This window comes from Herpailurus yagouaroundi, unplaced genomic scaffold, assembly GCF_014898765.1.
Source record: "Herpailurus yagouaroundi ecotype Mexico unplaced genomic scaffold, PumYag 222, whole genome shotgun sequence".
Lineage (NCBI taxonomy): Eukaryota > Metazoa > Chordata > Mammalia > Carnivora > Felidae > Herpailurus > Herpailurus yagouaroundi.
The window spans coordinates 6,837,848-6,865,060 of NW_024412453.1; the positions used below are offsets into that span (position 1 = coordinate 6,837,848).

Consider the following 27,213-nt stretch of genomic DNA (forward strand, 5'->3'; position numbering starts at 1 on the left):
CAAACATTTTGTGTCTTTTTGGGGACTCATTCGTCGAGTGTCTGTTCGCACAACCAGACATATACTCCATGAGGACAGGAACTGCGTCGGTCTTGTCTCCAACTCCTGGCCTGAGAAAACTAGGAGGCTGCTGGTGCCGCCTGTGACTTTTTCAAGAGGAGCCAGATTTTTTGGATTTTTACCGGGAGATGTGAGATCTTCTCATTTCTTTTTTCAGTTTATGCATTCACTTTGAGAAACAGAGAGAGGATGAGCAGAGGCGGGACAGAGAGAGAGGGAGAGACACAATCCCAAGCAGGCTCTGCACGGTCAGTGGGGAGCCAGAGGCGAGGCTCGAACTCACGAACCCATGAAATCACGACCTGAGCCGGACGCTTAACCGACGGAACCACCCAGGTGCCCCGAATTTCTAAACGCTGGCTGCTAGTTTTGGTCTCCGTGGGGCCTGGTACACAGCTGGCTCCTACTTACCATAGTGATGCCCAAGAGGGTTGGGCTGACCAGAAACACTGGGGCCAGGAATTTGCCCCAACTTCTTTCCCAGAAAGAGTAGAAGAGGTCTGCCCAGCAGACGATCCACAGCAAAAATCCCAAGGCCTGGAAAAGAGGTACACGCGTCTTACAAGGGACAGCAATGGAACTTTCCCTAGCACCCCCCGCCCCACAACTCCCCACCAAAAAGCTCAGCCTTGGAGGGACCAGCCAAGCCCTCAACCATCAGCTGTCCTTAGACATAGCACACCACACACCCTCTGGAACACGCGTGAGTCCTGGGGAGGGGGAGCCACCCTCTGGGGCATCACACACCAGTTTGTAACCAGAGTACGACGTCCTCTCATACCCTCTCATACTCTCGTTGTCCGTGCACTGCTCTTCCCTTTCCCTGACAACTCAAGATCTCAGTCTACGGCTGACCTCCATCTGCCACCCTGGATGCTTGCATAAGGCCCCTCCTCTAATAAGCGTTCATTAAACAACATTCATCCAACCCAAGTTCACTGGGGGCCCACTAAGGGCCACATACTTTTCCAAGTGCCAAGGATACAACAGGGAACAACACACGGAAAAACCCGTGCCTCTGTGGAGCTGAGACCCTCGTGGGAAGAAATGGGCAAGAAACAAACTGGAAAAATATAGAATACCAGAGAGAGTAAGCGACATGAAAAGGTAGCACATGACACAGGGTGGTCAGGAAAGGCCTTTCCAATCTGGTGACATACAGGTAGTGAGCCAAACGTGGCTATCTGAAGGAAAGAACAATTTAGGCAGAGAGAACAGCAGGTGCAAAAGCCCTGAGGTATGAACATACGTGACTGGCTTATGGGTGCTATGTAATGAGCAATGAGTGGGGTGGATGGCTGAAGACGAACCTGGGGCCAGATCAAGCTGGGCCACTGTGAACATTTTATTCCCTGTGGTAAGAAGCTACTGGAGGGCTTTTAGGCAAGACTTTTGTTTTGTTTTTTGGTAAAATCTGTTTTACTTTTTTTTTTTTAATTTTTAAAGACTGTTTCTCAGTTGTTTTTTTTTTGTTTGTTTGATTTATTTTGAGAGAGAGAGAGAGAGAGAGAGAGCGAGCGAGCACGAGCAGGGGAGGGGCAGAGAAAGAGGGAGAGAGAATCCCAAGCAGACTCCGCACTGTCAGCACAGAGCCCTATGTGGGGCTCAAACTCACAAACTGTGAGATCATGACCTGAGCCGAAATCAAGTCAGATGCCTAACCGACTGAGTCCCCTAGGCGCCCCTCTGTTTAACATTTTAAAGGGAGACGTTGCTCTCCCCAAAAAGTACAAAGTGCTCAAGAGAAAGACATTGGATCTAGTTGAGGACCGGGAAATTGACAGCATTTCACGTGGGATGAATGAGACGGGTTTCCATGAGGGTCCTATGGGCAAACGGGCAGCCTCGGTGAAACCACTCAAGTTTCCCTCTTTCTATGGAAATCAGTCTTGGGAAATATGAAAACCAAAAGAGACCCCCCGTGACTAAAAGCAGCACAGGATCTGGACAGGATCCCGAGCTGGGGTTGGAGGGGGGTGGGGGCGCTGGAAAGGACAGTATTGGGACAAGTGACAAAATCGGACGCAGGCCGTAGATTCTTTTTACAAGTATTACGCCCATGGCCTCCACTAACTGTACTGCCATTACGTGAGAGAATATCCCTGTTTTGAGAAAAGACACACTGAAGAATCAAGGGTCCATGTGGCAGGGATGGTTCCGATTCTCAGATGGTTCAGGAAAAAATAAACACGTCCAGGGAGAGTGCCAGAGCAAACCACAAAACAAAGGTGGAAACGTGTTAGAAATTGTGAACGTGACTAGCAGGTGTACAGGGCTAGCGGGAGCTCCTGGGATCTTCCTTGCCGAGCTTCCGCAATTTGAAATTATGTCAAGGTAACAACACTTTTGCGGTAATAAAAATGACAGCCTCGGGTCATACGGCCAGCGAGCCGAGGAGCCAGCGTCTGCACCCACGACTGAACCCAAAGCCTCAGCCTTTATCCACCACATCACTCGTCTGCCTTCTAGAAAAAGGAACTCAGGGCCAATGAAGTACAAGAAGCAGGTCAGTCTTCACCAGCCGCCACCCCCACCCGAGCACACCCCACCTCCCCCACCAGGAGGAAATCCCAAGCGACTCACAGTTTTGGTTTTGTTGAGATATGTCATCTGAATGTAGCCCCGGTCATGGTGGCAGAGATAGAGGAAGTAGAAAGGGAAGCAGACCCAGAGATAAGAACAAGGCACCCACACGAGGACGGTGTTCTGAAAGCACTTGGTGAAGTCGGGGTTGCTGGTGTTCCATGTGACACTCCACTCCTGCGGACAGAAACACAGGGTCACGGTCAAGAGGCTGCACCAAAGAGGCACAGACATCTGCATGGAGTTCAAAGCTAGATACGAAGGGTTGAGGAAGACAGACAAGGCCCTCTGTCCACCTGAGGCCCTCTGAGGCAGCACACGTAAACTGGAGAGACCAGGAGCCAGCAAGACCATGAAACAAAAAATAAGAAATAGAGGGGCGCTTGGACGGCTCAGTCGGCTCAGACGGCTTCACTTCGGCTCAGGTCATGACCTCCCACTTTGTGGGTTTCAGCCCTGCGTTGGGCTCGGCGCAGACAGCTCGTAACCTGCTTGGGATTCTCTCTCTGCCCCTCCCGCCCTCAAAATAAATAAACAAACTTAAACGTTAAAGAAAGAAGGAATCGAGGTAGGCCCTGTCTCACATAAGAGGTCCTAGGACCTGTCGCAAGTTCCACAATCGTACAAGAGATGGGCACTGCCATTTGGAGGAACCCGGAAGGGTATTCTCCTGTCAGCTAAGGAATCCTTTGGTCATCATGAATCATTCTACTTTGCAATCTTGTCAGCTGAGGGCTTTAGAAAGTCTGCTTCATCCCCACCACCGCCAGTATCACGACCATTAGCATCACCTGCATCGGCATCATGGCTAACCCCCAAACGGCAGTCCTCTGTGCTAAGGGGACCCTATTCTAAGTTCTTCATATGGATTGCCTCCCTTCATTCTGTGAGTACTTCATCATTCCCCTTTCATGAGGGAAAGCTAAGGCACACAGAGGTTTGGTGATTCGTTCCTGCATCACCCCGCTGGTAAGATCTGAAGCCCAATTCGAACCCAGCCAACTTGGTTCGGAAGTCCCTGCACCGAACCACTAAGTTATCCAGCCTCAGAAATAAACTTGGTTTAATTGTTTATTTTTTTAAAAACCCCACATGTATTTCATTAGAAATATGCCAAATAGGAGTGCCCGGGAGGGCTCAGCGAGTTGAATGTCTGACTGGATTTTGGCTAAGGTCATGATCCCAGGGTCGTGGGATCGAGCCCAGGGTCATGGGATGGAGCCCTGTGTTGAGCGCTAGGCAGAGGGTGGAGCCTGCTTAAGATATTCTCTCGCTCTCTCTCTCTCTGCCCCTCTCCCTCACTTGCACCCTCTAAAATAAAAAGCTTTTAACTTAAAAAAGAAACATGTCGGGGCGCCTGGGTGGCACAGTCGGTTAAGCGTCCAACTTCAGCCAGGTCACGATCTCGCAGTCCGTGAGTTCGAGCCCCGCGTCAGGCTCTGGGCTGATGGCTCGGAGCCTGGAGCCTGTTTCCGATTCTGTGTCTCCTCTCTCTCTGCCCCTCCCCCGTTCATGCTCTGGCTCTCTCTGTCCCAAAAATAAATAAACGTTGGGAAAAAAAAACATTAAAAAAAAAAAAAAAGAAACATGTCAAACAGATAAGTAGCCAGACACGTAATCAACAGAATGGGTTTATCTGCCCAGGAAAAAAACTTTCAACCAACAGTTAGGACTTCTATAATGAAGAACTGAATTCGAGTCCTGATTTGACCACTGACCAGTTACACAACTTTGGGAAAGTTACTCCCCAACCCGTGGGTCTTAATTTCCTATTTCTACCATGACTGGGTCAGGTAAGATTAGAGGTCTAAAACAGGTGGCCCTCAGGCTAATTCGGCCCAGAGACAGTTTGTCGTTACTCCTGTTTTCGCACGCTTTTAAAAATCATCTTCGCTTAGCTGCCAACATCCAAAATCGGGAAACTTCATGAAAAAACTTAGATCTGGCTTCTCTCAGAAAAGCAGGAAAGTCTGGCAGCACGGAACCCAAAATCCTGTTTTACAGCCGTCGCCAGGTTAGGACAAGGTCAAGGCCCCATGCAGCCTACTTCTCACCCAGCAATCTCTCCCCACCACTGGCCGACGTGCCTTCCAGAAAGCTCCAGAGATCCCCGATCCCAACTGCCTCCACACATTCAGTTCAGCTAGACCACCAAGGAACTCCAAGGAACCTGGAATCTTAGGGCTCCGTGACAAGCCTTAAAGCCACATCAAAGAACACTGAAAAAACAAGAAGGTAATGGGAACAGAAAGATCATTTCACTTAAAAAGCACGTTTGACTATCTGATCGAACTACAAGCTTCGAGCTTCTCAGAAAAGAGACTTTGTTATACACAACAACGTGAATATACTTAACGCTACTCAAGTCTACACTTCAAAATGGTTATTAAGATGCTTAATAAAAAGAAAGGATTTGACTTTTAAAAAGAGTGAGCGAGTGAGGGAGCTCTGGGTATTTACGAGGCACCTGAACGGCTTCTTCTGAGGTGTAATTATTCTACGATATCAACAATTATTTTTTCCGGAACCAAGAACAAGAAATCATTGAAAAATAAACTTGAAAAGGTCACCACACACAAAGGGGTTGCCTGGGAAACTTCTAGACACAAAGAAACCCGAAAAAGGACAAAAGTCATGCCTCTGGGGACTTGGGCATGTGGAAGACGGCCTTGTCAACAAGAATGTGATCAGGAAGAAGAATGGTTTATGTCGAAGACCCATTATTTTAACTACTTTCACGCCACCTGTAATTCTTCAGGGGGTGGTGCAAACGAGATTAAACTGCTGGCGGTTGTGTTACATACAGAGCCGTTCCTTGACCACTTGCCAGAAAAAACTCATTCCAAAGGAACGTGGCCTTCCAGTGAAACACAATGCTGCGCCTTAATGTATGCACTTATGTACACCAGAAGGTCGGTTCGTGTGAGACATCCCCAATTATTCCTTGCCTGGACTCTCGCAGTCATTTCCTAACCATCCCCCTGCTTCAGCCCTCCGGGCCCCCCCTCAGGGCTTCCTTCCACCCACCGCAGCCAAGTTGCCTTACGTATCTAGACATCCATTCATGCATCCAGATACATACCTACCCCCCCATCCATGAGCCCGTCCACACATCATCCATCCACCAGTCTATCTAGCCAGCTACCCGCTCACCCATCCGTGCACCAACTCCTCCACCTACCCACCCACGCATGCATCCACCCATCCACCCATCCTCTACAAATGCAACCATGCATGCACACATGCCCACCCATCAACCACCCACCCACGCACCCAACCACCCAGGCATCCAGCCATGTTTCTCTGTGTTAATTCTATGAGCTAAAAATTTTTCAAATCACACACAATGGCATACATGTGGTGAAAGAGAAGCCTCCCTCCCCGAATCTGCAGCCCCCATTCCACCCCACAGGCAAAACTACCATTGCTAACACCCAAGTATCTTCCAGATACACTATTTTGTTTCCCCAGAAAGCACAATACACAACCCATTCTGTATCTCGCTTTTTAAAAAAATATCGGACACTGATTTTAATCAATAAAATAGAGGTCTTATTCCTTTGATTTTTTTAATTTTTTTTAAATGTTTATTTATTTTTGACAGAGAGAGAGAGAGAGAGTGAGCAGGGGAGGGACAGAGAGAAAGGGAGACACAGAATCCAAAGCAGGCTCCAGGCTCTGAGCTGTCAGCACAGAGCCCAACGTGGGGCTCAAACTCACAAACTGTGAGATCATGACCTGAGCTGAAGTTGGATGCTCAACTGACTGAGCCACCCAGGCGCCCCTAGAGGTCTTATTCTTGAGAACTTAATTTTATTTCTTGTGAAAAAGGAAAAGTGACCAGCCATCTTCCCATCCCGAGTCCCTAGGTCCTATCTGTAGGAGCAACCATTATTGTTTTTTTGTGCATCCTGCCAGAAACTATTTTATGCGTGTATATTAACAAAAATACATATTTTCTGTTACCAAATGGAAGGCCACATACTCCTTACACTGTTCTGTCCCTTGCTTTTTTCTCTGAAGAATTTTTTTTTAAGTTTATTGAAGTACTCTCTGCACCCAACGTCGGGCTCAAACTCAGGACCCTGACATCAATAGTCACATGCTCTTTCGACTGAGCCAGCTGGGCGCCCAGCTTTTCTCACTTAATAACAGATCTGAGGGGCGCCTGGGTGGCACAGTCGGTTAAGCGTCCGACTTCAGCCAGGTCACGATCTCGCGGTCCGTGAGTTCGAGCCCCGCGTCGGGCTCTGGGCTGATGGCTCGGAGCCTGGAGCCTAAAAAAAAAAAAAAAAAAAAAAAAAAAAAAAAAAATCCCCCGTTCATGCTCTGTCTCTCTCTGTCCCAAAAATAAATAAAAAACGTTGAAAAAAAAATTAAAAAAAAAAAAATAATAACAGATCTGAAAGGTCATCCTACACTGCACACAAAGTGTTTCCTCATTCTTTGTTCCAGTTGCTTGGTATTCCACTGTATGATGGACTTGACTTTATTTGACCAGCCTCCTGCTGAGTGGGCACTGGGTTGCTCTAAGAGACAAGCAATGCAGCAGGGATTTGACAACCTGGAAAGTGCCTCATTTCCCACACACGCAAGCATATTTATAAGATGACTTTCCAAAAGGGAACCCGCTGGGACAAAAGGTGCCTGCTTTTAAAATTTAGACAGACATTGCCCCCCACGGGGGTATCAATTTATACTCCACCTAACAAGGCACAAGCACGACGAGTTCCCCAACACCGTGTATTACAAGCTTTCTGACCTCTGCAGACGTGGTGGTGGAAAATACCTCTCTGGAGCTTAAATTCCTTTTCCCTTGGTGTTGAGTGAAATTGGAAGATCTTTCCATGTGTGCTTAAAAGCAGTAAGACTCTCCTGCTCAGAGGAAAATCTACAGACTTAAACATTTGTGTTAACAGGGGGGCTTGGGTGGCTCAGTCGGTTTAGCGTCTGACTTCATCTCAGGTCATGATCTCAGGGTTCATGGGTTTGAGTCCTGCGTCGGGCTCTGTGCTGACAGCTCAGAGCCTGGAGCCTGCTTTGGATTGTGTGTCTCCCTCTCTCTCTGCCCCTTCCCCACTCGCACTCTCTCTCTCTCTCTCAAAATTTTTTTTAATATTGGTGTTAATAAATAGGACAGATCTGATTGTCCTCTCCCCTCTGGGTAACAACCTCAAATGGCTCCCTATCACCTTCAAAAGCTGATCCTTGCTACGGCTCATAAGGCCTTCCACATTTGAGCCCCATCTGTTTCTACTATAATTTCTCTCACTCCAATGTGTCAACACAGGCATTCGCTCAAAGAAGCATGTACCAAGCACACGTCAGGCATTGTTCAAGGCTCTTGAGATTCAAGAGGGCCAGGGTTCCTGCTTTCAAGGCAATCCCCAGTTGCTGGTCAAATCAATGGTTCTTTGGGATACTTCTTGCTAGATGCTCTCCCTGCAATGTCTTTCCGCTGTCACAAACTCCTACACATCCTTCAAAACCCAACTTGGATATCTCTTTTAAGAAGTTTTCCTTTCCCCCAACCCTGCTCCAAAACGGCTTTCCTCCCCACCTCCAACCTTTGCAATGATTTTTTTTTTTAAATTTTTATTTATTTTTTGAGAGAGAAAGAGACTGGGTGTGAGCAGGGTATAGGCAAAGAGAGAGGGAGACACGGAATCCAAAGCCAACTCCAGGCTGTCAGCACAGAGCCCGATATGGGGCTCAAACTTCTGAACCATGAGAGCATGACCTGAGCCGAAGTCAGATGCCTAACCGACTGAGCCACACCTCTGTCCTACAAGGACCATGCAAGGACCTCAGGGCCAGGACCATGTGTGTTTACTCTTCGCTCCTCTCCTCCTCACCTGGCAGGTACCCAGAAGTTACTGGGTACCCATGCCATGCCTCCCCCCCACCTCCCCTGCCCAACATCATTTCCTACTTTGCTTTAAAGAAAAAAATAACGCATCCAAGTAGAACCTGGCTAGGATCCCCGGCTTTCTAGCTACGGCCTGAAACTCAGGCCCTGACCTCGTGCGAACCCGTGCAGGTCACCTCACTTGTCCAAGCCTCAGTCCCCTCACCAGTAAAATGGTCAGGAAAATGCAAGGGCCTGCAAGGGTTTTGGCCACTTTCAAACGACCTGGCACGAGAGGTGCTTCGCCCGGGACTGGCCGGGTCCAGAGACGAGCGGTGACTGTCAGCAGCAGATGCTAATAATTACTGATGATCGCCACCACTGTCACCAGCACGGGCCGGAGTCAGGAAGCTTAAAGCGCAGAGAAACGCTCGAATCAGGAAGTAAGCAGGAGGAAACCAGGGAGCATCTAAGGACACGGGACTCCGGCAACGGGAGGCCAAAAACCACTCAGCTCAGCGAAGGAGGCGCTGGCTCTTCAGAAGCAGCTTCCCGCTCAAAGCCACACGCCTGCTACACGCCAGCCCTGACCCGGAGGGAGAGGCGGGAGGGGGAGGCCGGGGAGGAGGGGCACGGGAAGAGGGAAGATGGGCTTCTGAACGTGACGCTGCACTGCTGTGGGAAGCAGACAGTAGGCTACGGGCCCCCTGCCTCAGCCGGCCAACGGTGGCCCTGACGACCGTCACCGGAGGGCAGACAACAGCGTCAGGGGCCTCCGGCGCAGCCCTCGCTGGCCGGGACTGGATGGAATATTCTGTGCAAAGGGACCCCTGCCCTGCCTTGACCGTCCCCGGAGACCCGCAGCGCGACCCCGCCATCCGGGGTTTCGTGGGCAACAGTGACACAGAGGGCCCGCTGGATGGCTTCGGGAAGGATCCCGATTCCCGGGGAGCCTGCCGGCCCCTCGTGGCTCCCCACTCCGGGGCTGGCCGCCACCCTGCTCCTCCTCCCCGCGGCCCTGCCCCCCGGATCCGGGGGGCTTCGGAAATCAGGCTGGCGTGACCTCCGCTCTCTGATTCTGAGGACGGAGCGGCCGTCGGCCCGATGCTGGTGACAACACTCAACCTGGGGGGAAGCCGGTCCAGGAAACAGTCAGTCACCAGCGCTGGCCCAGGAGGGTGCCCGGGGGGGAATGTGGTCCAAGGAACCCTTCCTACAGAAGGTGCGTCGCGGATTCCCCCGGCCGCAGCTTCTTCCACAGGACACCTCCACAGCCTGGTCACCCTTTTATGCGCCCCACCCCCCGCCCTCAGCGCCGACACTCGAGGATGTGGGGCATGAGCCCAAGTGGGCTTGGCCCGCGTGCTTCGGGAGTTCGTGAAATTTCTACTGAGCGGTGTCACCTCTCATCCGTCTCCCGGGGCAGAATAACGACAGGCAGCTGAGCACCTGACGTACCAGGCACGTCAGCCAGTCCTCAGAAGAGACGCTGCCGCCAGCCCCATTACACAGACGAGAAAACCGAGGCACTAGGCAGGAAGATACCTTCCCAAAGGCCACGCTGCACTGGCTCTACGTTGTCCCCACCCCAACCCACACATACATCCCCCCTCCTCTAACAGCCCCTGGCCGTCGTTCATAAACAAATCCTCCTGCACCCTCAGCCACACACTCGGGGCAAAGCTCCCGGGCCAGGCCCTCGTTAGAACCAGGCAATCAGCAGAGTCCTTCACCTGCTTGCTGGCGATTAGATCTCGAAGGGCCGCCTAATCCACATCAATCCCATCACAGCAAAGATGCTACTCTCTCGTCCCCAGTGATGGAGGGTGAGGACGTGGGATTTACAGATGTCTCGGCTATTTACGAGACAAGCACCAAAAGTTGGGAGGGGAAAGAAGTGTCGCCACCATGGAGAACTGAGAACAAAGTGGACATTACAAAAGGTAGAGACGACCTATGACCCAGCGATAGCACTGCTAGGAATTTACACAAGGGACACAGGAGTGCTGATGCATAGGGGCACTTGTACCCCAATGTTTCCAGCAGCACTCTCAACAATAGCCAAATTATGGAAAGAGCCTAAATGTCCATCAACCGATGAATGGATAAAGAAATTGTGGTTTATATGCACAACAGAATACTACATGGCAGTGAGAAAGAATGAAATATGGCCCTGTGTAGCAATGTGGATGGAACTGGAGAATGTGATGCTAAGTGAAATAAGCCATACAGAGAAAGACAGATACCATATGTTTTCACTCTTATGTGGATCCTGAGAAACTTAACAGAAACCCATGGGGGAGAGGAAGGAAAAAAAAAAAAAAAAAGAGGTTAGAGTGGGAGAGAGCCAAAGCATAAGAGACTCTTAAAAACTGAGAACAAACTGAGGGTTGATGGGGGTGGGAGGACGGGGAGCGTGAGGAGATGGGTATTCAGAGGGGAACCTTTTGGGATGAGCACTCAGTGTTGTATGGAAACCAATTTGACAATAAACTTCATATATTGAAAAAAATGAAAAAAAAAAAAAAAAAAAAGAAAAAAAAAAAATGGTTCTTGGTGCCATGGGGGGGGGGGCAGGGGAGGTGCTGCTGGACTTCACCTGCAGTCCTTCCTCCCACAGCACCTCTCCACTAAATCCACTTTATTGTTTCACATACTTTTTTTAAGTAAGCTTCACACCCAATACAGAGCCCAACGCAGGGCTTGAACTCACGACCCTGACATGAAGCCCTGAGCTGAGATCAAGAGTCGGACGCTTAACCGACTGAGCCACCCAGGCACCCTGTTTACACAAGTTTAAAACGAATTTGCTCTCACTTACAACAGAAAGCATCCAAATAATACAAGTTCTGATCCACTGAATCAACTTTTATACAAGACTGTGATTCAGAATTTGACATGCATGAATTTAGGGCTTATTCCACAACGAGCAGTAGTATACTTACTTTCTGGGTAAATCACTAATCTTCTCTGAGGCTCAAACAGTCCACCAGCCAAGTGGGGATACTGCCTTCTTCTCCCAAGGGGCCCATAAAAACCCATACATATGTTGATTATTACTATTATTTACAACCTCTTCAGCTGACTTTTTTAGAGCCCACTTCTTTCCTTCTGTTCTCCCCTTTTCCTATTCTTCCCCACTACCCCACCCCATTTCCCCAAAAAACTATTCCCTGGTCTCTTAAAGACACAGTTTCCTTCCTTATTTGCTGTGTGACCTTAGACAAATTACTTAGCCTCTCTGAGCCTCATCTCTGACTAAGGCTAAGAATACCTATCTCCTAGAGCTATTCTCAAGATTAAATAAAATTGCATGCACACAGGGTCCTACACACTCAATAGAGAACTACTGTCAGTAACCTTAATTCTCACACCAGTAATGGAAATAAATGAAGTTTATATCGTTAAACTCTCAATATGGTGATCTTAGGTTGTTATTGATAATAACAATACCACCTAGCATTAACTCAACACTACGTGCCAGGCATTATTTCTATGCGTTTGAAGTGAATTAATTCATTTAACCTCCATGACTACTTAGAAGGGAGGTTTTGTTTTGATGCCCCTTTGAGAGGTGAGGAAATTGAGACAGAGAAGACACACAGCTTGTATGTGATGAGGCTGGGACTCAAACTTAGAAAGTGTGATTACTGAGCTGTCCCCCAGGGACGGGTAACATGAATTTTAGCAGGCCCTTCTGGAGCTGTGCCTGCAACCATGGAAAATCTGGGCCAAGAAGATGTGAATCCTCAAATCGTCACCAAGTTCAGAACCCCCTACCTGTACTCACCGCCTATGGCTGCCGGTACAAATCACCACAAACTGGGTGGCTTCAAGGAACACAAATATTCAAACATACAGTTGCAGAGGTCAGGAATCTGAAAGGGGTCTCGGGCAGGGCTGCATTCCTTCAGGAGACTAATGGAGAATCCGTTTCCTTGCCTCTTCCAGCTTCTAGAAGCCGCCCACATTCCGTGGCTCACCGCCTCTGCTTCCATCTTCAAAGCCAAGGACACCAGACCAAGTGCCAGTCACACTGCTGCCTCTCTGAATTTACTCTCTTGTGTCTCCCTCTTGCACATACAAAAACCCTCGTGATACCTGGGCCCACCCAGATAACCCAGGACCCCTGCCGTCTCAAGGTCAGCTATGACCTTGAGCCTAATTGCACCCGCCATCCGCCTTGCCCTCTGCTGTGCAACATCACATAATCACAGGTTCCACGGACCAGGCCACGGGCATCTTTGGAGAGGCCATTATTCAGCCCACCAGGTGCCCTCAGGTTTACTCTGGTCCATCCTGAGCTCCATTCGATGGCTCTCCCTCACCCTCACTCCTCTTGGCTGGGTCAGGTCGAGAAGCCACCCCAGTCGTGCCCAGCACAGGCAAGTGGCACCCCACACTTAGCTGGCCGGCCCCACTCGGTTCAACCAAGCTGGTCACAGAGGCACCGTGTGCCGGTATCTCCTCGGCCGGAGCCCCACGGGGATTCCCCGCCGTTCTGATGCTCCGGCCTGGCCACGCAGCTTCTGGAGGGACACCAGACAGGGGCCTGCAGGGACAAGGGAAAGAGCTTTGCCCGGGGTCCTGCTAGCTGACCCCAGAACAGGAGGGGTGCAGGGAGACAACAGAGGGGAACTTAATTATGAATCTGAACTGCTCCTCTGTGCCACCTGAGTCTGGGAGTAAAGGTTGCTCTGACCTAGTTAATTACAAGGACGGACTCTGTAATGGGCATTCCACTGGGGCCTGAAGCGATCAGCTCAATAACGTATCACATTCCGCTTTCCACCACTAAGTGGACTATTTATCAGGACTATTTATCAGGACTATTTATCCACTAAGTGGATTATTTATCAGGAGAGTACTGTGTGCCAGTAACATCTGGAGGTCAAGGTTCTACTCTCAGAGTATCATTCTAGCAAAAGAGGCAGGGGCGTCTGGGTGGCTCAGTCGGTGAAGCATCTGATGAGGTCATGATCTCACAGTTCATGGGTTCGAGCCCTGCGTCGGACTCTGTGCTGACAGCTCAGAGCCTGGAGCCTGCTTCAGATTCTGTGTGTGTGTGTGTATCTCTCTCTCTCTCTGCCCCTCCCCAGCCCTCTCTCTCTCAAAAATAAATTTTTAAAAAAAGTTTAAAAATTTAAAAGAAGAGGCAAATACTAAACAGATAAATAGCTATATGCCTGTCCAATGTTAGCAAATGCCCTGAAGAAGAGTAAAAGGGGGCAGAGAATAATGGTGGGTGCTAGGTGCTATTACAGAAAAAGAGCTCCGGGCCGGGATGATATTCCAGCATAGACCAGTAGGGAACATGTATGTGCCACCTTCCTCCATGAACAGCAACAAAAAGACTGAGGGCTTACTGAGGTTCTCAGCGGCATGTGCCAGGACCGAGCTAAGTGCTTTATATCCCATTTAATCCTCACAAACAACCCTGGGAGGCAGGCACTATAATTAAATCCATTTTACAGATATAGAAACTGAGGACAAGTGACATAACCTGCAAGCAGCATGCATAGCCGGGAATTTAAATCAAGTGTAGATGCCTCTATCCACCAAGAAAATGTTCAGTTTGCTTTTTTTTTTTTAACGTTTATTTTTTTTAAAGGTTTGCCAAATTTATCTTTTTAATTTTCTTTTTTTTTTTTACATTTATTCATTTTTGAGAGACAGAGAGAGACAAAGAGTGAGCAGGGGAGGGGCAGAGAGAGGGAGATACAGAATCCGAAGCAGGCTCCAGGATCCCAGCTGTCAGCACAGAGCCCAATGCGGGGCTTGAATGCACGAACTGTGAGATCATAACCTGAGCTGAACTTGGACGCTTAACCGACTGAGCCACCCAGGCGCCCCTAACGTTTATTTATTTTTGAGAAACTGAGAGACAGAGCACGAGCAGGGGAGGGGCAGAGGGAGAGGAAGATACAGAGTCCGAAACAGGCTCCAGGCTCTGCGCTGTCAGCACAGAGCCTGACGTGGGACTCAAACGTGTAAGCCACGAGATCGTGACCTGAGTCAAGTCGGACGTTTAACTGGACTGAGCCACCCAGGCACCCTTCTGTTTGTTTTTGAATCACATACATGTACTACTGTTCCCATTTAAAATTAGTATAAAAGGATCCACGGATGATTCTGGAGGCAGGGAAATTTTCTTAGAAAGATACAAGAAAAACAAAAGCTAGCAGCTACTACCTCCAGGGGGTAGAGCTGAAGCTGGCAAGAAGACGTTATTCATTTCGTTTTATTATCTTTAGCACTATTTGTATTTCTCACTCCGTAGGTATTACCTCTAAACCGCTAATAACAAAACGAATTCGCGCTTTCAATAAACAAACAGCAACAGCAGGGACTTAAGGGTAGAAATTTCTAAATGCTGAGCTGGGCTCAATGAGAAAGCACGTATTTCCTGGGCACCTATAATAACCCCAAGAGCTGAAGGGCCAGGCTAAGTGTTTTCCCGGCAGGAGTCCACTGAAACCCCTCCAAAGGCAGGACTATTAAACCTTCCCCTTCTCAGACCAGGGGACCCTGAGGCCCCACAGTGGTGATGGAACTTGCTCGGGGCCACAGGGCCGGAAAGAGGCAGAGCCGGGCGCTGAAGCCACACGGTCCGACACTGAGCTCCAACCTCCCGAGCTGCACCACCTCTCAGCCAGGTACTTAGAAGAACTCCAGGGGCTTCCCAGGGGCTTTCCAAGGTCCGTGGCCTCACCGCCCCGCCCGGGGCAGCCTCAAAGGCAACGTTCTCTGAGGCAGGCCACCAAGTGTCCTCAGACATCAGGGATTCCGAGTTCATCTGTGTGGGACGGAGAAGCAATGTTCTGACCCAGATGTGGAGATATTCTACAACCGCCCCCACCCACCTACCCAATGTGCGCAGCAAGGGCGATGGCTAAGAAACACGAGGTTGGGCCGACTGGGTCCTAGTCTCTACCTCGGCACAGATGTGCACCCGAGAGCAGGGTTTCTCGGCCTCGGCACTGGTGACATTTGGGGCCAGAAGATTTTTGCCTTGAGGGGCCCATCCTGTGCACCTGAGGATGTTCAGCAGCATCTCTGACCTCTGTCCAAGAGATGCCAGTAAGTGCACAATCACATTTAATCCTGACAGACAACCCTAAGAGGCATGTACTAAACCCCATTCTGTAGACACAGAAACTCAGCTCCCGTATAACCTGAGGGCAAGCATACACAGCCGGGGGGACCATCAAAGATGTCTCCAGACTTTGCCAAATAACCCCCTGGGGAGGCAAAAAACTGCCCCTACCATCCCAGAGCGGTGGCCTCACCAGGCCTCGGTTTCTTTATCTGTGAAAAGAGAACTCACCGATTAGAGAACCACCAGGAGGGCTAAATGACAGACCCGAAAGGTTCCAGATTTAGTTCCTGGCCAAGAGTCCGATCAATAAACCCAAGGGTTATGGAAACCAATTTGACAATAAATTTCATATATTAAAAAAATTTAAAAAAAAAAATAAACCCAAGGGTTGGTTGGTTTCATTCATTCACTCATTCATTCATTCATTCATTGTCTCCATCACACAATGAATATTTATTGAGTAACTACTCTGTACTGAGCTCTGGACTAATCAAGGAGAGTAGGAATAAATCAGGCACAGTCCCTGCCCTCTTAAGACTCACAGTCCACTAAAGATAGAAGGTCGCATGAGGCACCTGGAGGGCTCAGTCAGTTGGTTAAGTGTCCGGCTCTTGATTTTTCTTTTTTTTTAATATAATTTATTGCTAGGTTGGCTAACATACAGTGTATACAGTGTGCTCTTGGTTTGGGGGGCAGATTCCCGCGGTTCATTGCTTACGTACAACACCCAGGGCTCATGCCAACAAGTGCCCTCCTCAACGCCCAGTGGCTCTTTTTTTCAACTCGTGTCACGATCTCACCGTTCAGGAGTTTGAGCCCCGCGTCGGGCTCCAGGCTGACGGCACAGAGCCTACTTGGGATTCTCTCTCCCCGCCTCTCTCTCTCTGCCCCTCCCCCACTCGCACACCTGTGCACCTTCTCTCTCAAAATAAATAAGTAAATATTTTATAAAAGATGTAAGGTCACAAAACATAACTGCAAAGATGAATGCTTGTTACACAGGGAGGGGAAGTGTCAGGGTGAGGGTCCGGAAGGGGGCATTTCAGCAGAGGAGAGCGCCAGGGTCAGAAAGAGCCAGCCGTGCAAAGATCCAGGGGAAGCACGTCTGAGGCAGAGGGATGGCGGGGGCAAAGGCGTGGGGAAGACGCGGCGTGGGTATCCACCTTTTCAAAATGCAGAAGGGAGGGAGGGAACGAATCGAACGAATTCAAGCGACAGCAGCAAAGACTGGAGACCCTGGAGCCAGAGGCCGGAGTCTGAATCCAGCAGCCACCGCTCACCTGCCCCTTGACCTTCAGAAAATCAGCTCACCTCTCCGGCTCTGGTCTCCTTCACCTGCAAATAGGTCTAATAATGGATGCTGCGCAGACTGCGGGGTTAAGGGTTTAGCTTGCCCAGAGACGCCTCATCAGCTCTGGGCAGCATGGGCTGGGAGCGGTGGGGTGCAGGGCAGGCCGGCCACGAAGCTGGGGCAAACCCCGCGGGACTGAAACTCAGGCTGATAAGAGCACTAATAAGTCATCGCCTGCGGAAAGTACTGACCATGCGCCAGGCACCGTGTTCCTGCTTCAACGTCCATCAGTGGAGCCACACCCTGTAAGGCGCGTCCTGCATTAATTAACCCCATTCCACAGAGGGACACAGAGGCAAACAGAGGTAGGAACACTTGCCGGAAGGTATGTGGGCAGGACCTGGTGGAGCCTGGATTCGAACCCCGACAGGCCGGCTCCAGAGCCCCAGCAAAGGGACGGATGGAGGTGTGCAGGACGCTACTGGGCATCGGCCCCGCCTCGGAGGGGCAGAGGCGAGGCGACCGGTGGCTGACAAAGCCATATTCAGAACCGGTCCAAACGCGACAGGCAGCCGGCACAGGGGTAGCTCTAAGCAGAAACAAGCTGAGAAAAGGAGCTGCAGGGAGGCCAGCAGTCGGGTGGGGACCTGCTGGGCTTCTGGACATTAATCCTGTTTTCAGAGACAACATGGGGCCTCCGCTTGCCCAGCACAGGCCGGCCAGAGAGACACGGGAGGTCTAAGGCCGCCCTGCCCTGACCCAGCACGAGGCCAGGGCTCCCTGTGGCGGCAGAAGGGCAGCAGGAGCCAGGGTCACGCGGGCGGTGACGTCCCCTGCCCGCTGCCAGGCTGAGCTGCAGTCTTTCCTCACTCTCTGACTCACCAGAGCTAAGAATAAAACCTAGAAGTATTAAGGCAGGGGGGAGGGTAGGAGGGCCACATCCAGATCTTAGTCCCGGCACCCGGGAAGGCAGGGCACAGCCCTGCTCAGGCAAGAGCCCCAGATCCCCACTAAATCCTAACACCCAAGGCGCAGAGTTGAACATCTCAGCAAGACAGGGACCGGGGCCACCCGCGAACCCAAGACTCCTGTCTTAAAAGGACAGCCAAAAAGACGACAGAGCCGTGTCCAAATGTCCACGGCGGCAGCAGCCTGTTCTGACCCGCCGTGACCCCGACGCTCCCAAGGACGGGCCCTTCCCTACAAAGCACACATCTGCCCTCACCGTCTCCATCCAGCCCTGACCGTCTTTGTTGACTTTTGTCCCCAGCCACTTCCCCTCCTCTGATCAGACTCTGGAGCCTCACCAAATCCTCCATTTGGTCACATTCCAGGGACCTGAGCGGGTTCAGGCATGTGCCAGCCAGAGGCATACATCTAAGGACACGGCAGTCAACAGGACGGACAGCATGCATCCACTGACTGAGCATTGCTTCCAGATGCTGAGGACCCCGCGATGAACAGCAGAGCAAACGGCCTGCCCTCCTGGAGCAGACAGCCTTGTAAGAAGAGACAGAACAGACAAGATAGAAGGAAAAAATATATAGACATAAAAAATACACATAGTGTGCATGTGTGCATGTATTATGATGAAAAGGACTCGGAGAAGTGGCAAGGACTTACTGAGAACGTGTATTTTGGTAATATATTAAAGAAACAAGGGAATAGGCCAAAAGGCCATTTGGGGGAACAGCACGGAAAACAGCTGATGCAAAGGTTCTGAGGTAGGAACACGTGTGCTATTCTGCAGTAATAACAGAGAGGTCAATATGACTCGACAGTAATGGGAAATAAGGTCAGGGAGGAAGCTAGGGGACAGGGAGGGACAGACTGGAGGACTCAGAGGCCACTGCAGGCATTTCTAACTTTTACTCCAAGTGAGGTGGGGACCATGGATTTCATGTCATCATCGGATTTATTTGTTTCAGACGGTGGTTCTCAAGCGGGGTAAACTTTCCCCCAGGGGACATCGGACAGTGTTTGGAGACATTTCTGGTGTCACTACTGCCACCATGCTCTGGACATCTTGTGGGCTGCTGAACATCCACAATGCAAGGACGGGCCCGCAACACTCACTGAGCCCTCAATGTCAACGGTGCTGGGGCTGAGAAGAAACTCCGCTGAACGCAGTCCCTGCCCTTATCAAGTTTAGACTCCTTGTTCTCCAAACACAACCCTTATCAAGCAGAGTTTCAGCTTCTCACCACGTGACAATCAACCAGGCCTCAGTTTCCACATCTGGACAGTGGGGATACCCATGAAATGAAGCAAATTAGCACGTCATTAAGCACAAGCCGGAGCACGTAGTAGGCACTCAATAAATGTCACCGCTACCACGGGGACTGCGTCCAGATCCACCCCCTGCCTCAACCCTTCCACATTTCCACCAGTTAAATGCAAAATACCACCATTTCAACAAGGAGCATCTGCATGTTACCGCATACAGCAGGCAACACCGACGGGGCCAGCAGGAAGCAAGGGCTGGTTGTGCCCCCACCAAGCCGCCTCTCCTTCCCGCCTCCAGCCCCGGTGCGGGCCGTGGCCCCTGCCTCCTCACCCTGCCCTGGCGCTGTCCCGAGTCAGCTCAGCCCCAAAGTACCTGCTCTGCCCGCCCGGGGCGCTTTCTGAAGGACGATCCCTGCCTCTCCCATGGGGGAGGTGCTGAGAAAATGCCTTTAAACGAAGCTGAGAACAACAGAAAATACTAACTTCTTTTGTAATTGATTTTAATAGGCAGTACGTGGGGTGGCCTGGGTGGCTCAGCCAGTTAAGCGTCTGACTTCGGCTCAAGTCGTGATCTCACTGAGTTCGAGCCCCACATCGGGCTGTGTGCTGACAGTTTGGAGCCTGGAGCCTGTTTCGGATTCTGTCTCTCTCTCTCTCTCTCTCTCTCTCTCTCTCTCCAAAATAAACATTAAAAATTTTTTTTAAAAAACAAGTAGTATGTGACTCAAATTTAAATATGTGTGTGCATGCGTGTCAAACGGCAAAAAGTTACTCTTATCTCCCCCACAAGCCCCATCCCGTCCGTCTTCACAGCCCCATACACCCCTCCTCGTATACAAATCCAACCACACGTGTGAGTTCCTGTGTACCCTCCTGAAATTCTTCAGGCAAATACAAGCAAATACAACATGTTCTTTTTATTATTATTATTATTTATTTTGGGAGAGAGCGAGCGAGCAGGGGAGGGGTAGAGAGAGAGAGGGAGAGAGAGAATCCCAAGCAGGCTCCGTGCTGTCAGCACAGAGCCCGACGTAGGGCTCAAACCCACAAACCATGAGCTCATGACCTGACCCGAAACCAAGAGTTGGATGCTTGGTTGGATGAGCCACCGAGGTGCCCTACAAATATACATTCTTATTTGTCCTTTTTTGTACCTAAGAAGTATCAGACCAAATATGACAAGTGTATCTTGATGTTTTCATTAAAAAAAAAAAAATCTGAATCCTGGAAGCTGGCCTTGTCCTCACCTTTTACTTTCCTCTGGAAGCATCCCCACCCCTCCGCTGAAGGGGCGGGACACAGCATATTTACTCAGGCCCCTAATGCCCACCTCTCGGGTTGCTGATCTTTTGCTCTCCCCAACAATGACGCAAGGGCTCCCCTTAGAAGTTACTCCTCAAGTGAAGAAAATACAGAAGGCCTGACCTGAAGGCCAACGGCTTCGCTTAATTGCTACTAAGCCTCACGGGCAGAACACAAATTACACCGGCTTAAGTATGATAACCTGCAGCTACACAACGAGAATTAAAAAAATGATGACAAATGTTGACCTGGTCATCCCCATGGGAATTCAATCTGTACAACATCACAAAGTAAATCCAACGTAAACGCAATTCCAATCCTCGAGAGAGATGGGCGTGTCACATTCACTAGAGCATCACTCACAACAGGCAAGACATGGAAACAACCTCAAAGCTCACTGGCGGATGAAGGGATAAAGGAAGGTGGTGTATACCTATGTAATGGAAATATCATCCAGACATTAAAAAAGAAGGGAATTCAGAGAGGGAGGGAAGCAAACCATAAGAGACTCTTAAATACAGAGAACAAACGGAGGGCTGATGGGGGTGGGGGGATGGGGAAGAGGGGAAAAAGGGTGATGAGCACTGAGGAGGGCACTTGTTGGCATGAGCCCTGGTGTTGTATGTTAAGCGATGAATCGCGGGAATCTACCCCCGAAACCAAGAGCACACTGTATACTCTTGACAATAAATTATATAAAAAAATATAAATTTTTTTATATAGCCAACTTGACAATAAATTATATTTTTAAAAAAAAGGAAGAAAAAAAACACCACCACTAAAAAAAAAAAAAAAAAAAAACAAAGGAAATCTTGCCATGTGCGACAACATGGATGGACCTCGAAGGCATTATGCCAAGTGAAATGAAGCAGAGAACAACAAATACTGTATGTTCTCATTTTACGTGCGGAATCTAAAAAAACTGAACTGAGGGCTCCTGGCTGGCTCAGTCGGTGGAGCGTGTGACTCTTAATCTTGGGGGTCATGAGTTTGAGCCTCCGTCGGGTGTCGACATTACCAAAAAAATAAAATAAAAATAAGCTTTAAAAAATAGAAATTAAAAGGACTAGGGGGTAGGGGAAACAGGGAACTGTGGGTCAAAGGGCACAAACTTCCAGTTATAAGATGACGAATTAGCTCCGGGAACCTAACGTACAACATGGTGATCACAGTTAGCAAATACTGTGTTGTATACTTGAAAGCGGTCAGGAGAGCAGATCTCAGGAATTATAGGTGGAGGTCAAGGTAATAATGGGAGGGAATGGAGGTGCTAAGTAACCTAACTGCATAATCACTTTACAACACACGCGTTTAGCAAACCATCCTGTCCTATACACCTGAGCTTTACATATGTTACACATCGATACCTCAATAAAGCTGGGGGTGGGGGGGAATCACTTAAACGCAGGAGTGTGCATTCCTGGCGGTTTATAGCTCTACAAATATTATCTAATGTCTGATTTTTAACAAAGTAACAGAAACCGCAGTGTCCAATACACTAACTACCAGCCTCACGGGGCTACTGAGCACTTGAAATGAGGCTGGACCAAACTGGGATGTGCTATAAAACTAAAACACTTAGTATGGGAGCACATGGGTGGCTCAGGTTAAGCGTCTGACTCTTGGTTTCAGCTCAGGTCGTGATCTCACAGTTCATGAGATCGAGCCCCACACTGGGCTCTGCACTCACGGCATAAAACCTGCTTGGGATTCTCTCTACCTCCTCTCCCTCTCTCTCTCTCTTTCTGTCCCACCCCCCCCACCCCGCACCTCTCAAAATAAATATTAAAAAAAAAAAAAGACTCAGTACAAACAAAATGCAAAATACCTCATTAGTTACATGTTGAAATTCCAACATGTTGCATACATGGAGTTAAATAAAATATATACTTAAAATCATTTCACCTGTTTTTTATTATTTTTTTGTAATGTAGCAACCAGACAAAACTCCATACATGGCCTGCATTCTTTTTCTATCGTATGGTGCTGGTCCAAACAATAGAAGATAGGGGATTGTTCAATTCATTCCACACCTGGCAAGTATTTATTTACCTAGGCTCCTAACTGGTTGCTGGCCTCCCTCCGGGCCACCCTTCACCCCACAGCCAAAGGGATAGCTTCAAACCGTAACCAGATCCTGACACACTCTGCCTGAAGCTCCTCACTATGCCTATGGCCACCCTATGCCTCAGGACCTTTGCACGGTCTGTTCCCCTGGCCTGGAGCTCTTCTCCCCTCGCTGCCCTGGCTTCAACTCAGAGGCAGCCTTCAGGCCTCAGGAGAAGCAGCCCGCCGTCCTTCCTGCCCATGCCCTGTCAATCACATCTTCACTTCCTAATGGAACTCTGTACATTTCCTGTAGAGCACCCACCCTACGGTCACTAAATATTTCTTTCGGATATTATTTATTTGATGTTCTACTTACCATCTTAACACTGTATGTGATATGTGTTATGGAGTATGCAATATAGTATACATTACATGTAATACACGTAACTACGAAAAAACATACAAATTGCCGTTTGCACAGGTCAAGAGTTGGCAAACTACAGCCCTGTACCAAATCTGACCCTCTGCCGGCTTCGTCCCCAAACTAGGAAAGGATTTCACATTTTTAAATATGAAACGTAAAACAGATGGGTTGCTAGGGCACCTGGGTGGCTCAGTCGGTTAAGCGTCCGACTTCAGCTCAGGTCATGATCTCACAGTTTGTGGGTTCAAGCCCCGCTTCGGGCTCTGTGCTGACAGCTCAGAGCCTGGAGCCTGCTTCGGATTCTGTCTCCCTCCCTCTCTGCCCCTCCCCTGCTCATGCTCTGTCTCTCTCTGTCTCAAAAATAAATTAAAAAAAAAATTAAAAAAATAAAAAATAATTTTTTTTTTAATTTTTATTAAAAAAAAACAAAAACAAAACCAGATGGGTTGCCTGCTGCTAAGAGTAGTCATTTGATTTTGCCTTGGCCCACAAAGCCTAACCTCTTTACCACCTGGCTCTTTCCAGAAAAAGTTTGCCAACCCAGGAGGGAGGTCAAAAAACACCAAAGGTCGGCAATTTCCTAGGATCTGATGCTACTTACTCCAAACATTACTTTGCCAGATCTGCCCTCCCCTTAGGCTGTCAGGTCTGTGGGGACAGTGAATGCCCAGGTAGCAGCCCTGGACTTTTCACCCCCGACCTGCCCCAGGCCCAGACACATGGCAGGTGCTCAGAAGCACCCAAGGAGTCTATGAACCAGACCCCAGAGTGAGTCTCAGCAAACTGAAAGTTAAGAGGGGACGCCCGGGCGGCTCAGTAGGTTAAGTGTCTGACTCTTGATTTCCGCTCAGGTCACGATCTCAAGGTTCGTGGATGGAGCCCCGCGTCAGGCTCTGTGCTCGACGCGGAGCCTGCTTGGGGTTCTCCCTTTCCCTCTCTCTCTGCCCCTCTCCCGCTCACACACACTCTCTCAAAACAAATGTAGAATTTTTTTTAAAAACCGTACACGGGACGCGGCCAGCATTTGAGCCATCACAGCAGGCACACATGGGGCTGGGTCTGAAGGACACAAAGATAAATAATGTTCCAAAAATCAACCGTGATGATGGATGCACACCTCTGTGGCTGTCCTAGAAGCCACCAAATTGTGTGCTTTAAATGCACGAATCATATGGTATGTGAACCGTATCTCAATAAAGCTGTTAAAAAAAAAAAAAAAAATATATATATATATATATGAGGAAGACCCAGGGTCATTTTAACTATGTCATTTCTCACTTCACACGGTGTCTTTAGAACCTAACATCCCCCTCAGAAACTACTAAGGACACACAGACCTGACTTCATCACCTCACTAAGAAGACACGTCATCTAGATGGGACTCGTTTGCATTTGTTAAAAATATATATATTTGAATGCAATGTGACTTCCCACTGCTATGCTGCTTCTAACTAGATTACATGTGCCCTTAACCTGAGATTTCTCACCCTTGGCACAGCTCACCTCTGGAGCCGGCTAATTCTGCTGTGAGGCTGTCCTGTGCATGGCGGGAGGTCCGGCTGCATCCCTGGCCTCGACTCCCCAGATGCCAGGAGCATCTCCCCCCCGCAAACCATGACAACAAAAACTCTCTAGAAAGTGTCAGTATCCGCTTGGGGGAGGGGGGCACAATCACTCCAGTGGAGACCCATTGTCTTAACATTGTTTCCAGAGGGCCCCACCCCCACCACCAATACCTACTGACTCCAAAGACCAACCACCTGCCTGTCCATTCATTCAACACATACTGAGCCCTGCTTCATAACAGGAGTTGAACCACAACACCCACCTTTGTATCCTGCCCTCAAATAGCTTAGAATCTTATCCAGGAAGTGGGGTGGGTACATAAATAGCTGTGACAAAAGATTTTAAAAGCACTGAGTGTCATTGACGAGGTGCACATAAATGACACGAGACCTCCAGAGCAGAGAGAGGGGTTAATTCACAAAGCAAAGAGGAAGAAAACTCAGCTTCCTCATGCTCACAGCAGGGACCACACCTGCCTCTGAGAGTCATTATGAACATTAAATCTACACATTGCCTGATTTCGCTTTCATCCCCAAATGGGTACTCTTGCTCCCATTCTGTAGAGAAAGCAACTGAGGCACAGAGAGGCAAAGCAACTTGCCCAAGGTAGCACAGCCTGCAGGTGAAAGTAGCAGACGTCAACCCAGGCAGGCGGGCTCATGGCCGCATGTGCTGCCTCCTTGAGAAGTCAAGCATGGGGACAATAAACGGGCACCTGGTGACCAGTCTATTAGTGGAAATTAGTGTCACTGTTGTTTCCCCTTGGGAGCTCAGAGCGGGTTTCCTGAAGGAGGTAAAACCTAAGGGGGCAAACATGCCAAGAAACAGGCCATTGTGGAGACAGGGCGCCGGTGTTTCAGGGGGGCACAGAGCAGCATCCAAGAGAGTCACCAGACAAGCTTCGGGTGGGCATGCCCATCAAGTAATAGAACAAAGTGCCAGGAGGGGACTGGGCAACCGAAAGGGCTCAGAGAACAGGCCAAGGACTGAGTGAGGGACGCAAAGGAAAAACCAAAGCTCCGTTCGGGATTCCCACCAAGAAAGTGCCGTGTCACCCACGTGTTGCAAAAGCTCCCAGACATTGTGAAACTGTGAAACCAAGAGCCCAAGTCTCAAGTGCAGCCCCCAAACAGGAAACTGGCGAAGCCACCGTCATCCCCCAAAACTGCCCTGGAGCCACTCCGGCCCCGGCCCCCCTGCCCCAGAGTACGTGAGCTGGCCCACCCGCCAATCCCAAGGTCCCTCAACTCCACACACAAATCCAAGCTACGTGCTCCTGGTCTGTGGCAGACAGCGTCCCGGTGGAGATGGGCCCCAGGGAGCAGGCAGTGTTGAAGGAGGACCACGACACGGGGGTCACGAGCACGGGCTCTGGTGCAGAGCCCCAGGCTCGACACCTACAACACCACTTCCTGGCCGTGTGCCCGTAAGGAAGTCAACCCACCTCTCTGACTTTCGGGCGCCCACCTCTCACCAGATTATCAATCCTCAATGTTAGAGGAGGGGGTCGCTGTGGGGGCTGAGTTTGCTGCTGGCATTTCTACATTATTCCTGCCGCATCACCATCATCGAGTGACAACAGCAGCTCAGAATGCCAGAATGCGAAAGCCCCCCCAAGGGACTGTTATCCTGTCCTGCTACAGGATCAGCCGGGGTCATCTGGCACAGCCTGTTGGGAAAGACGCAACCCGCCGCAGTCCTACCCTACCGCTGACCTGGAAGCATCCACAATAGCTATTTTAAAACAGGCCACTAGGGACACTCCCATCACAGCGCAGGACGGTGCCACGCCTCGGAGCCTAGACTCTGGGCCAAAGGGCCATGGGTCCCTCCTGGCTCTGTTACCTCTGAGCTGTGTGACCTTAAGCAAGGCACATAACCTCTGTGGGCCTCAGGTGCCCCATCTGGACGATAATCAGTCTATCAGACCTGACAGGGCTTTTTGAGGATTAAATGGAAAGCATTCTGAAGAGCGCCTGGGGCTGGCCTCCACTTGAGCCCGTGACGCGGCGCCCCAGCCTCTGCCACTCTGGCCGCGAAGGCCTCTCACCGCTCCCCCAGCTCCCCCAGCTCTTCCGTACCGGCTCTGTCCTGGGCCTGGAATGTTCCAGGTCCGGTCAGGGCTGCCTCAGCTGCCAACTGGTGGACAGAGGTCTCACCCATCGAAAGTGCCCGTCCCCGCCATAACTCACTACAACCGCAACGTGCGTTTCCCCCAGCACCCCCGTCTTTATGTTCCTGTAGCACGAGGCAGAGGCTGCCAGCCAGATTCCGGGTATGAATCTGGTTCTGCCATCCGCTAGCTGAGTGACTTCACTTCTCTTGGCCTTTGTTTTCCCATCCGTAAGTTCTCAGGGTCTCTTTCCCTCCTACCTGTCACCTCCCCAAAGCAGGACCTCGTCCTAATTCACCTGCACAGAGTGGGCACTCATCAAATGCTTGTTCAACAAACGAAAGAAGGGGTGAATCAATCTATCTGAAGAGCAACCCAGAAACATGTGAGGAAAACCCAGAGACTCCGTGGCCTGCTGTGACCCAATAATCCCCGCTATGGGCACGGGTCCAAAGGAAGTAACTCCAAGAGCAAGAAAAGGCGCCATCTGTACATGCTGGCCCGTTCACAGCCAAAACCAGGAAGCTCCCAGGCACGCGAGACCTAAGCAAAGGGGGCCAGAGGATCCTGCGGAAAATGACCCAGTTGTCATGACCCAAAGCGAGGGGCCAGCCCCAGGCCTGGAGAGGCCATCAGTAAAGAGGGGTTAGCC

The 27,213-nt window shown here is 50.0% G+C and overlaps 1 protein-coding gene across 1 annotated transcript in view; it reads right to left on the reverse strand.

The window, feature by feature from the left end:
- ABCC1 (ATP binding cassette subfamily C member 1 (ABCC1 blood group)) overlaps window positions 1-3,446 on the reverse strand; it is a 102,901-nt gene extending 99,455 nt beyond the window's left edge. The window contains exons 1-3 of the mRNA XM_040459626.1: window positions 3,405-3,446; window positions 2,644-2,820; window positions 472-597 (exon numbers count right to left, since the gene is read on the reverse strand). Coding sequence (XP_040315560.1) covers window positions 472-597; window positions 2,644-2,820; window positions 3,405-3,446 — 345 coding nt within the window. The remainder of the gene's footprint in view (window positions 1-471; window positions 598-2,643; window positions 2,821-3,404) is intronic.
- Window positions 3,447-27,213: the final 23,767 nt, after the last annotated feature.